Source organism: Electrona antarctica, assembly GCF_951216825.1.
Source record: "Electrona antarctica genome assembly, contig: scaffold_312, whole genome shotgun sequence".
In the NCBI taxonomy this organism is placed as follows: domain Eukaryota; kingdom Metazoa; phylum Chordata; class Actinopteri; order Myctophiformes; family Myctophidae; genus Electrona; species Electrona antarctica.
The window spans coordinates 123,532-136,228 of record NW_027638438.1 but is presented as its reverse complement, the minus strand read 5'-3'; the positions used below and the strand labels follow the sequence as shown (position 1 = coordinate 136,228).

The following is a 12,697-nucleotide window of genomic DNA, read 5'->3' as shown; positions in this document are numbered from 1 at the left end:
AGTTGTAATGCTCTTGTTGTCGAGTAATACATCGTATATTGTGTATTAAAAGTAAGATATATATATATATTTTTAAGAGAGATAAAGATGCATAGCCTATATTTGAATGTGTTAGTGGAGTAAAAGTATTATTTGCCTTTGAGATGTATAGTGGAGTAGAAGTAAAAAGTTGGAAATACTCAAAATACAAACACAAAACCCCTCAAATGTACTTTAGTACTAACATCACGCTTTCACGCCTCAGAGGAAAACTTGAGTACAGTAACTGAGTACATGTACTTAGTTACTTTACACCAGTTCACTAGTCTTGAAGCCTGAAGGTCTACAGTCTTGCAGTCTCAGTGGAAGCTTCATGTCTTATGGCCATGGATCTTAAACTAACTACTTTTCTGGCCTTATAGAGCGTTGCAGTCCCGCCCCCTTTCATGACGACGCCAGGCCCAGGAAATAGTTTCCAATGCATTTTTCCCATAGACATTTCAAAACGTATTTATTTAAAGACCTTATAAGCGTCGTACAAAGCCAACTCTTGTCGTGACAAATCATGACAACAAACACAATATTTTGGACCAAACAAATAATTACAAAGAAGAAAAACAACAAAAAAGGTGTTGTAACCTGCCGTTTTCTTCTTCTTTCTAATTATTTGTTCAGCCCGAAAAATTGTGATTGTTGTCATGATTTGTCACGACAAGAGTTGGCTTTGTCCGCGGCGTAAACGTCTTTAAATAAATACTTTCTGCAGTCCCGCTCCCTCGAGAGACCCGCCCCCGGGGCTCTCGAGGGGGCGGGACTGTGACGCTCTATAGTTACATCCAAACAGAAAAGTCCTGTCTGATTGACGACGTTAAACAACATTAAACTCACTTTGCCAAGTCACTTGAATGCCACTCCATTTCCCCATTCACTTTATGCATGCGTATACCCTGTATAATGGAAAAAAAATCACACCCGTGTGAACTGAGTGGTGTAAGGTCTTATATAGACTGATCAGCTGTGGTCTGACGTAATGTCTGACGTAATGAAATCACACCCGGGTGAACTGGGTGACCGTAGCAACCATGCTCATTTTTTGAGCACAGACAGACAGACACGTAAACTAACAAAGCCAGTCGTAGGAGTGGTTTACACCACTCAAAAACTGGCTTGATGTGTACGTACACCTCATATGAGGAGATAACTGGTGACTATGCTGTACTCGACTGTATCACATTCCGATATGGAGATAACTTACATACTGTAGGCCTATCCTGACATCACAGACTCCCTCCAGGAACACCATATATGGAGCTATAACCGAAACATCCAGAGCTGACATAAAATAGTCTATGATGTGTAGAGTCTATGATGTCTGTGACATAGCTATACTGTATAGGCCTACCCAGAGCCAAGAGTTGCGGTATTGAGGGGGTAGAAAACAGCCCGGTCACGTGGTTCATGTAGGGGCGCGAGGCTGCATTTCGTAAACTTCCGGTTATCCCCATGCTCAATAGAAGTCTGTGTAGAAGAGCCGCCATTGGACTGAAGCCCCATGAAGTGAACGGAGTTTGCGTAACTCTGGGCCTATACCTTTGGGCATGACTGACATTGGCACTCCATATATGGATATGACTGACTCATATATAGTGACATCACCGAGATGACACAAGTTGTAGTATATAAGACATCAATACAGATTCCACTGATACTGCAAGACTGTAGACCTTCAAGACCAGTTGAACTGGTGTAAAGTAACTAAGTACATGTACTCAATTACTGTACTTTTCCTCTGAGGCGTGAAAGCCTGGTGACGCGAGGTTAGTACATTTTTTATTTATTTTTTATTTTTTTTTATTTTGAGTATTTCCAACTTTTTACTTCTACTCCACTACATCTCAAAGGCAAATTATACTTTTACTCAACTAACACATTCAAATATAGGCTATCTGGCTATGTATCTTTATCTCTCTTAAAAATATATATATTTTAATACACATTATACAATGTATTACTCCAGGGGTTCTCAACGTTTTTGGCCGGGGACCCCTGGAAATGCTTTGGCAATGTCTCGGGACCCCCGCCCCCTCCCGACCCCCAATATAAATTGACTGCTACAATAACCTTAATAACCTTAATAACCTTTAGCTATTGAAAAATAGCAGATCTACAAGCTCATAGCGCGCGCTACGAGCCTGTAGGTCTGCTATTTTTGAAAAATCGTCAAAATAGAAATTTTAAACCTTTTTTTTTTTTTTAATTTTTGGGGACCCCCTAAAATAATTTGGCGACCCCCCGAGGGGTCGCGACCCACGGGTTGAGAACCCCTGTATTACTCGACAAAAAGAGCATTACAATTAAGCGTTCAGTGGGAGAGAAGAAATCAAATAATTAAGCGGAACCTTTGTGACCATCCTCCCAGCATCATCGTCGGACGTATTTTCATTCCGTACCCGGAAGCGCCGTGAAGGGGCCGTGCTTGACTTTTCAGGACAACTTGGAAGGCATGGGTCTTGTTTAGAGACGTCAAAGCGTCTTTGTGCTTCATAAAACATTTTTATTTTTTTATACTTGTGTGTACATAGATATAAAACGGAATGGCGGCGTGGACGTGTCGACTGCTGCTCCAGCAAGGAGGAAGCCGTGTGTTTGCTGCCAGACTGAGCCCTGCGTCTCAAAGGTATGTGCTACCTTCCCATAGTGCAGAGGGACGGGCTGCGCTTTGATTGGGCCATGTTGTGTGGTGGTTGTCATGGTTCCGCAGAGGGGGGGGGGGGGGGGGGGGAATCCTGTTTAATTCAAGAATGTTTTACATTCAAGAAGAAAATATTGTCCAGGAGTCCAAAGCTAGTATTTTCTAAAAACAATGTTTATAGTTGCACTTGTCCATTGTAATTTGTGGCCAATGGTGTCCATGGCAACCAAGTAGCCACTCACAACTCGAGCGTCTCTCCAGGGTATGGGATGTAGACTCCAGTCAACTGGATGATGCTACTGTAGGTCAGCTACTGAAGCTAACTGTAGCATAGTCTGTATATAGTACTGTTCTGTTATGATGGGGTAATATGTACAGAATTGACTAATTTGTTAAAGATGGTCAGTTTATTTGTTTTGGTTTGTTGGTCCAGATTGACAGGCTCAATGGCTCAATTCTTGAAGCATCTAATGGAGAACAGGACAGACATTTTGGGGAGTAAGTTCAAGACTCATGATAGAGGATATCCATACATCAAACCTGACGTTTGATGTTGACCAGATCTGAATGTTTCAGTGATGAAAAGGTTTTCAATGTAATGAGTCCCGGGATGCAGGGATGGTCTTTTAGACGAGTCCCAGGGACATTTTATGAGTCCCACTTCAACGACATTCATTTAGGAGTCATATTGTGCCATTTTTACTAATTGCAGCATTTAACTCCCATTTCATTTTATATGGTTATAATGTGGCTATATACATGTAGAAAACAGAAGAAGAAATGATTATTATAACTAAAGCTAGCAAAATAAACTAGAATAAAAAAACAGTACAGTAGTGCATCCCGTGGATGCAGAGGTCGTTGTTTTATTGCGTGCCTTAACTATAAACTGTTTTGGGATGCAAAATGCACCCTATTTTAATCTCTGATGTTTGAAGAAAAAAAACCAAAACGGGCATTTCCAAGTAGAATTGACCTTTCGTTTGTTGCTTGATATACAGTACCCTATATAGCACATTGGCTGGCTATTCAAAAATAGCGGATATTCAAGCTTATAGTGCCTCACTTTGTGCCACCCTATGAGCTTGTAGATCTGCCATTTTTGACAAAATCGTGAAAATGTGTGAATCTTTGGATATATACTGGTATTGTTTTTAATGGCGAACATTTTGAACTAATATCTTTGCTCCTGGGGGGTCCCTTCTAACAGAATATTTTTAGATGGGGGTCGGTGGCCAATTGCATATGATTTTGGAGGAGTTCTTGCCGTGAAAAAGTTTGAGCACCACTCGTAGCAAAACAACACAATTTTCAGAAAACTGTTATGATTTAGAATACTTTATTTTTTTAAATCCTGCCTCGGGTCTAAATGGGTTGGTCTCTCTCTCTCTCTCTCTCTCTGTCCCTCTGTGTGTCTCCCTCTCTCTCTCTCTCTCTCTCTCTGTCCCTCTGTGTGTGTCTCTCTCTCTCTCTCTCTCTCTCTCTCTCTCTCTCTCTCTCTATCTGTCCCTCTGTGTCTCCCTCTCTCTCCCCTCTCTCTCTCTCCCTGTCCCTCTCTTGTCTCTCTGTTTCTCTCCCTCTCTCTCTCTCTCTCTCTCTCTCTGTCCCTCTGTGTGTGTCTCTCTCTCTGTCCCTCTGTCTCTCTCTCTCTCTCTCTCTCTGTCCCTCTGTCTGTCTCTCTCTCTCTCTCTCTCTGTCCCTCTGTGTCCCTCTCTCTGTCCCTCTGTGTCTCTCTCCCTCTCTCTCTCTCTCTCTCTCTCTCTCTCTCTCTGTCCCTCTGTGTGTGTCTCTCCCTCTGTCTCTCTCTCTCTCTCTCTCTCTCTCTCTCTCTCTCTCTCTCTGTCCCTCTGTCTGTCTCTCTCTCTCTCTGTCCCTCTGTGTCCCTCTCTCTGTCCCTCTGTGTCTCTCTCCCTCTCTCTCTCTCTCCCAGTCCCGTGGCGGTGCTGGCCTGTGTTCGGACGGTCACAACGGTGTCGACGTTCTTTGAGGAGCACCTGGCGGAGGAGAACCAGGAGTACATGAGGAGGAGCATGGGTCAAGAATACAGGCAGCAGACGGCCGCCAAACTCAACCCGCTCAAAGACCAGCCCTGGCCCAGGCACCAGCACGCTGAAGGTGGGTGTCAGTGTGCGTGCGTGCGTGCGTGCGTGCGTGCGTGCGTGCGTGCGTGCGTGCGTGCGTGCGTGCGTGCGTGCGTGCGTGCGTGCGTGCATGCGTGTGTGTGTGTGTGTGAAAGAGGGCCTTGGTATGTCTGAGCTCTGTGATGGTACTTCCAAGTTCTGAGCAAATTCAGTATCGGGCCGGCTGGGTGTAAAAAAAAAATCACACCCGTGTGAACTGAGTGGTGTAAGGTCTTATATAGACTGATCAGCTGTGGTCTGACGTAATGTCTGACGTAATGAAATCGCACCCGTGTGAACTGGGTGCTCATTTTTTGAGCACAGACAGACTAACAAAGCCAGTTGTAGGAGTGGTTTACACCACTCAAAAACTAAACTATCCAGACCAGGCAGCAGAAGAGTTGGGCTGATATTAATAGAAGTTCTGTTGACCTCTGACCTCTGACCTCAGGCAGCAGAAGAGTTGGGCTGATATTAATATAAGTTCTGTTGACCTCTGACCTCTGACCTCAGGCAGCAGAAGAGTTGGGCTGATATTAATAGAAGTTATGTTGACCTCTGACCTCAGGCAGCAGAAGAGTTGGGCTGATATTAATAGAAGTTCTGTTGACCTCTGACCTCAGGCAGCAGAAGAGTTAACCCTTGAACTCCCGTTGACGGGATTGACGGAATTAATCAATAAATCCAAACCTTCCGTTGACGGAATTGACGGGCTGTCAATCGGGAGCCTAATCGGGACCTTAATGTAGCAAAATTTAGCATTTTTTGGCTAATTTGGCTAACGGCCGATGTAATGTTCCTAAAACCGTCCGAGATCCGCGCGTGCATGGTCGATCACGCACGCGCATGATCACGCATGCATCGCTGCGTAAAATGCGATGTTTTGGGCTTGATTAGAGCTTAATTTGACTTAGTTATGAAAAATACGATGATAGCTTAGCATTCCGGACATCTGATGGTGTTGCACAGTAGCAAAGATTCTACCGGATATTTTGATCCAAACCGGAAGTCGTCATCGCTCACTCGCTCTATTTGGTCAGAATCGGCATAATGGTGACGTTACCGCCACCATCAGGACTGATTGTCCCAATACTATGGTCTTGCCCCGTCAAAATGAGATATAGTGTGTATACCGTGGATTTTTCTTTTGGCATTAAAATGATGAATTAAAAATATGAATATATGTCACAAAAGGGCTGCTATTGGGGGTGGCACCCCAAGGGTTATAAGTTCTGTTGACCTCTGACCTCAGGCAGCAGAAGAGTGGGGCTGATAGCAGTGAAACTGGGAATGCTTCCTGTGTGGACGAAAGACGGGGAGAGACATGCGGTGACCATGTTACAGGTAACACGCACGCATACGCACGCACGCATACACACGCACGCACGCACACGCACGCATACACACACACGCACGCATACACAACGCATACACAACATTGTATGTATGTTTTTGTATTTGTATGTTTTCTATATGGAGCATGAGAATCTGCAAGAATCAATCAATCAATGAATCATCAGTATTTCTACTCTCCTGCATTTGTGTCCGTCGGTCATTTGTGTCCGTCGGTCATTTGTGTACTTGATTCAAGGCTCATTCATAGTCTGGATTTTCGGTGGTGAGGTGACCACCGCTCCGGTGGTGAGGTGACCACCGGAGCTGAAATAACATTGAGCGGTGGTGAGTAAAAACAGAGAGAAGGGCTGGGGCGGTGGCGGTGGTTTGCTCTTCACCGCGGCTCAGTGACGTGGTCACCTCACCACCGAAAATCCAGACTATGAATGAGCCTTTACTCTACTCTCCTACATAGTGTGTCACTAAATGCGATTTAGGTAAAGGTTGGACTAAAAGTCCATGGCTTTCATTTCAATGTTTTCTTTTTGTGGCTTTCATCTTTTATGTTATATATTTATAGAGGGATAGATGGTAGGCTGACAGGAAATGCGGGGGGGGGGGGGGGGGTTCATGCAGTAAAGGCCGTCGGGATCGAGAGTCGAACCCGCAGCACACCGCCAGACTGGATTACCATCCGAGGTGTCTGGACCGCTGAGCCACGGCCCAGGCCATGGCATTAATTTCACGGCAACAATTTAAATTACTGTATGTCACCTTATTTTAAAATGATCCCGGCCAGGTTTTGACGCTGTAAAGACGACATCCACCTTTATCTTTAGGAAATCTCCAATTCATAGAAAACAAAATGCTTTGCCGACCTACAAGCTCTATGAGCTTGTAGATCTGCTATTTTTCAATAGCTAAAGTATAGCATAATGCTTAAAACACCAAAAGGGGTTCCCGCCCAAAATGTGTTAAATTGGATTGTTTTTCGACGAGATGTGTCTTCTTATCCTATTAAAAAAACAATATTGAGCCGGTTTGCGTTTGGGTCTGATAATGGCATGGGAGTTAGTCTTTGGGTCTGATAATGGCATGGGAGTTAGTCTTTCATTTCACACAATCGAAACGCGGCTCAAAGCTCGATGGTCGACCTTTCCTTTGCATTGTCGAGAAGGAATTTACGAGTCGGGGGGGAGAGAGAGAGAGAGAGAGAGAATACTGCGATCGAAACCTCCAATCATACTGTAGTGTAGATATTCTCTTTATGAGTTAGCAAACCGTGGGTAAATACACTTTTTTGTGAAATTAATCAGGACTCTGAACCAAAAACTAACAAAGGAACAATATTTAGTTTTCATTGCCTAGTAAGAGGTTCATCCAAGATGGAGGAAGACAACACGCTGGAGCAGCTCGGACACTTAACCCATTTTTGGGCGGGAACCCCTCTTGGTGTTTCAAGCATTATGTTATACTTTAGCTATTGGAAAAAATAGCAGACCTACAAGCTCATAGCGCGGCACCGAGTGCCGCGCTATGAGCTTGTAGGTCTGCAATTCTTTTTTTAACCCATTCAGGCCTGACGTCGAAATAAAAAAAACGTTCGCTTTGAAAGAATGTATATTCAAAGATTTTTACGATTTTTCAAAAATAGCAGACCTACAAGTTCATAGCGCGCCACTCGGTGGCGCGCTATGAGCTTGTAGATCTGCTATTTTTCAATAGCTAAAGTACAACATAATGCTTAGTTAAAACACCAAAAGGGGTTCCCGCCCAAAATGGGTTTAAAGCTATAATATGACACACATGCGTCCTCAGGTCTAAATGGGTTAAATCGTGAAAATGTGGCGCAAATCTTTGAATATATATTCTTTCAGAGCGAACGTTTTTTTTTGCTTCTGGGGGGGGGGGGGGGGGATGGGGGGTCCCTGGAACTACATATTTTGAGATGGGGGGGGGGGTCGGCGGCCCAATTACATACGATTCTAGGGGTCCTTGACATGACGGTTTGAGAACCATGCACTGACATAGAAACAGGTTTTTCAGAAAACTGTCGGGATTCAGAAGACATTTGTAGAATCGTTCTCGGGCCTAAATGGGTTAAAGGCTCTTTTAACCCCTTTTGGTGTTTTAAACGTTATGTTATAATTCAGCTATTGAAACATAGCAGACCTACAAGCTCATAGCGCGCCACTCGGTGGCGCGCTATGAGCTTGTAGGTCTGCTATGTTTGAAAAATCGTGAAAATGTGGCACAAATCTTTGAATATAAATTCTTTCAGAGCGAACCGAATATTAATATTATTTATCTTTTATTATTATTATATTGTTTGTCTTTCTTTTTTTTTTTTTTTTACAGTTTTTGTACCATTGCTTCATCACGAAAAAAAAAAGAAATGGGGGCACGGTGGCACAGTCTGTAGTGCTGTCTCCTCACAGCTAGAAGGTCCTGGGTTCCATTCCCACAGTCGGTAGTGCTGTCTCCTCACAGCTAGAAGGTCCTGGGTTCCATTCCCACAGTCGGTAGTGCTGTCTCCTCACCGCTAGAAGGTCCTGGGTTCCATTCCCACAGTCGGTAGTGCTGTCTCCTCACAGCTAGAAGGTCCTGGGTTCCATTTCCACAGTCGGTAGTGCTGTCTCCTCACCGCTAGAAGGTCCTGGGTTCCATTCCCACAGTCTGTAGTGCTGTCTCCTCACAGCTAGAAGGTCCTGGGTTCCATTCCCACAGTCTGTAGTGCTGTCTCCTCACCGCTAGAAGGTCCTGGGTTCCATTCCCACAGTCGGTAGTGCTGTCTCCTCACAGCTAGAAGGTCCTGGGTTCCATTCCCACAGTCTGTAGTGCTGTCTCCTCACCGCTAGAAGGTCCTGGGTTCCATTCCCACAGTCGGTAGTGCTGTCTCCTCACCGCTAGAAGGTCCTGGGTTCCATTCCCACAGTCGGTAGTGCTGTCTCCTCCCCGCTAGAAGGTCCTGGGTTCCATTCCCACAGTCGGTAGTGCTGTCGCCTCACCGCTAGAAGGTCCTGGGTTCCATTCCCACAGTCGGTAGTGCTGTCGCCTCACCGCTAGAAGGTCCTGGGTTCCATTCCCACAGTCTGTAGTGCTGTCTCCTCACAGCTAGAAGGTCCTGGGTTCCATTCCCACAGTCGGTAGTGCTGTCTCCTCACAGCTAGAAGGTCCTGGGTTCCATTCCCACAGTCGGTAGTGCTGTCGCCTCACCGCTAGAAGGTCCTGGGTTCCATTCCCACAGTCGGTAGTGCTGTCGCCTCACAGCTAGAAGGTCCTGGGTTCCATTCCCACAGTCGCTAGTGCTGTCGCCTCACCGCTAGAAGGTCCTGGGTTCCATTCCCACAGTCGGTAGTGCTGTCGCCTCACCGCTAGAAGGTCCTGGGTTCCATTCCCACAGTCGGTAGTGCTGTCTCCTCACAGCTAGAAGGTCCTGGGTTCCATTCCCACAGTCGGTAGTGCTGTCGCCTCACCGCTAGAAGGTCCTGGGTTCCATTCCCACAGTCGGTAGTGCTGTCGCCTCACCGCTAGAAGGTCCTGGGTTCCATTCCCACAGTCGGTAGTGCTGTCGCCTCACCGCTAGAAGGTCCTGGGTTCCATTCCCACAGTCGGTAGTGCTGTCGCCTCACCGCTAGAAGGTCCTGGGTTCGATTCCCACAGTCGGTAGTGCTGTCGCCTCACCGCTAGAAGGTCCTGGGTTCGATTCCCACAGTCGGTAGTGCTGTCGCCTCACAGCTAGAAGGTCCTGGGTTCGATTCCCACAGTCGGTAGTGCTGTCGCCTCACCGCTAGAAGGTCCTGGGTTCCATTCCCACAGTCGGTAGTGCTGTCGCCTCACCGCTAGAAGGTCCTGGGTTCGATTCCCACAGTCGGTAGTGCTGTCGCCTCACCGCTAGAAGGTCCTGGGTTCCATTCCCACAGTCGGTAGTGCTGTCGCCTCACCGCTAGAAGGTCCTGGGTTCCATTCCCACAGTCGGTAGTGCTGTCGCCTCACCGCTAGAAGGTCCTGGGTTCGATTCCCACAGTCGCTAGTGCTGTCGCCTCACCGTTAGAGTTTGCATGCAAACTCTGTGTGGAGTTTGCATGTTCTCCCCGTGTCCCCTAGGGTAGGTACCCTCACATGTTCTCCCCCTGTGTCCCCTAGGGTAGGTACCCTCACATGTTCTCCCCCTGTGTCCCCTAGGGTAGGTACCCTCACATGTTCTCCCCGTGTCCCCTAGGGTAGGTACCCTCACATGTTCTCCCCCTGTGTCCCCTAGGGTAGGTACCCTCACATGTTTTCCCCCCGTGTCCCCTAGGGTAGGTACCCTCACATGTTCTCCCCGTGTCCCCTAGGGTAGGTACCCTCACAAAAACCTGCAGTAATCCTGGTCTCTAAACTGCCTCCCCCTGGCCAGCCAGGGCTCCTGATGGAGGGGAATAACGTGTTCATTCCACGCGCTACGTCCGGTCGGGGAAACTCCCCTCCCCCCCCTGTCGGGTGAAAAGAAGCAGCTTGGACTCCTCATGCATAGAAGGAAGCATGAGGTCAGTCCGCTGCCCCCCCCCTAGGTTGGCAGAGTAAGTGTAGCGCGCTGGATTACATTAGATAATTGACACTGGGTGAGAAAAAAATGGGTTGAAAAATCGCGGGATAAAAATGATAAAAAAAGTTTAGTCTCTGAAATCAACTGAACCGAATATGCTTTTTTTTTGCCACTGTTCGGCTGAATTGTTTCGGTGGCAGAATATTCTGTGCATCCCTAGATAATAGGCATGTTCACATAACCCATTCAGGCCTGACGTTGAAATAAATAAATCGTTCTCTCTGAAAGAATATATATTCAATAGTGGTGTCAAAAAATATCGATATGAATCGATAATCGATTTTAACATTAACGATACGACTACATCGATGCACGTGTGTCTGGATCGGTCAAAATAGCGTCTGGATCGGACGTTGGTTCGATCCTAAAGTTGTGAATCGATATAATTCAACTAACTGCGGGAAAAACACAGATGTACAAGCCCAAAGCGCTGTGCATTGCGACGGGTAGATAACTTGTAGATCTGCTACTTCCAGCGCAGGAAGGGCGCATGCTTATGACGCTCTTTAACTTTGCATCAGCAGCCAGCGACAGTCACAACATACGAGCAGCAGACGGGGTGCACAGGCAGATCCGACACAACTTTATTGCACACATCTGTGCTTTCATCCACGCTTCCATAGCCTTTTAAATCTTATTTCCCATTCACGGGCACAAGCAGTGATATCAACAGCTTCCACCCGATCTGTGGTGGTGTTCTGTTGTCTGACGAGGGAAGCTACTAGCTAGTAGCTAGCATGGGAGCTAACGTTAGTTTAACTTCCATATAGTTAGAAGGAGTCCTCCTTAATAACACTATGTACTTTCCATCCGTTCCCCAACCCCTCACACTCGCTGCTGCGTTTACACGGGCAGACACAAAGACGAATGGGAATATCATTTGGAGCTTTAACAATGAATGATAGACTTAGACTGTATCGTTGCGTCTGCCCGTGTTTAATGGTCAGGGTTTCACTGTCCACAGCAGGCAGTCAGACCTGTCAAACTATGCACTTCCAAAACTCAGAGACATGCCACCACCTATAAATTCAAACCCACCTCTGGATTATTGCTATAGCTTTAATTTATTTTATTCCATAGTCTTAGTTTTTCTCTAATAAAGTTGTTTTTATTTGTTTTCTCATGTTCTCCTTGAAAAGTGTCTTTAAGTACTCAGAGAAGCATTATATAAATAATATTATTATTACTACTTGTTTTATTGCCTATGCTTATGTAGTCACTATTCATTGATTCACTCATATCCAAATTTGGGAAAAAAGCTCACTGCTCAGGTCAAATAGGCCTATTGATATGCGATTAAAATGTGATTAATTGAGATTAATTAATCAATCACAAAGCCTCCAATTAATTAGATGTTTTTTAACCCTATTCTTTATAGCTCTAGCTTCAAATAAAAAATCTATAGAAGGTTAAATGTGTCAGATCGCATCGAATCGCATCGCATCAAATTCCATGAAGTGCCACAAAATCGAAATCGTATCGATTTGGACTGAATCGAATCGAATCGAATCGTTCTGTATATAAAATGTATCGTCCCCGAATCGCATCGTAGCCCATGCGTATCGATACGTATCGAATCGTCTTGTAAGGGAGAGATGCACACCACTAATATTCAAAGATTTGTGCCGCATTTTTTTTTTTTTTTTAATTTTGAGCTTGTATATCTGATATTTTTCAATAGCTAAATTATAACAATGTTTAAAACACCAAAAGGGGTTCCCTCCCAAAATGGGTTAACTCGCAATACGATTTGACTCACGATACTAGAGTCCCGATAACATTTTTCATGATTTTCATGAACACAAATTCATTTTCCAGACAAATGACAGCATTTTTTTCCTCTTACACTAATCCAGTGTTTTCTTTCCTTTTAAAATGTCTTCTCTTATTCTCTTTCGATACAGTAGAAAATACAGTAGAAAATGACTATATCCTTTTTTTGTAATCAATTCTCTTACAAATATCCTGTATTTTCTTCTTTTT

The 12,697-nt window shown here is 45.2% G+C and overlaps 1 protein-coding gene across 3 annotated transcripts in view; it reads left to right on the top strand.

The window, feature by feature from the left end:
• The first annotated feature begins 2,385 nt into the window (after nucleotides 1-2,385).
• Nucleotides 2,386-12,697, top strand: part of mrpl3 (mitochondrial ribosomal protein L3) — an 86,139-nt gene continuing 75,827 nt past the window's right edge. For all 3 annotated transcript variants that reach the window (XM_079530981.1, XM_079530980.1, XM_079530979.1), the window contains exons 1-3: nucleotides 2,386-2,656; nucleotides 4,602-4,786; nucleotides 6,044-6,135. In XM_079530981.1, the coding sequence (XP_079387107.1) occupies nucleotides 2,574-2,656; nucleotides 4,602-4,786; nucleotides 6,044-6,135 (360 nt within the window). In that variant the 5' untranslated portion in view covers nucleotides 2,386-2,573. The remainder of the gene's footprint in view (nucleotides 2,657-4,601; nucleotides 4,787-6,043; nucleotides 6,136-12,697) is intronic.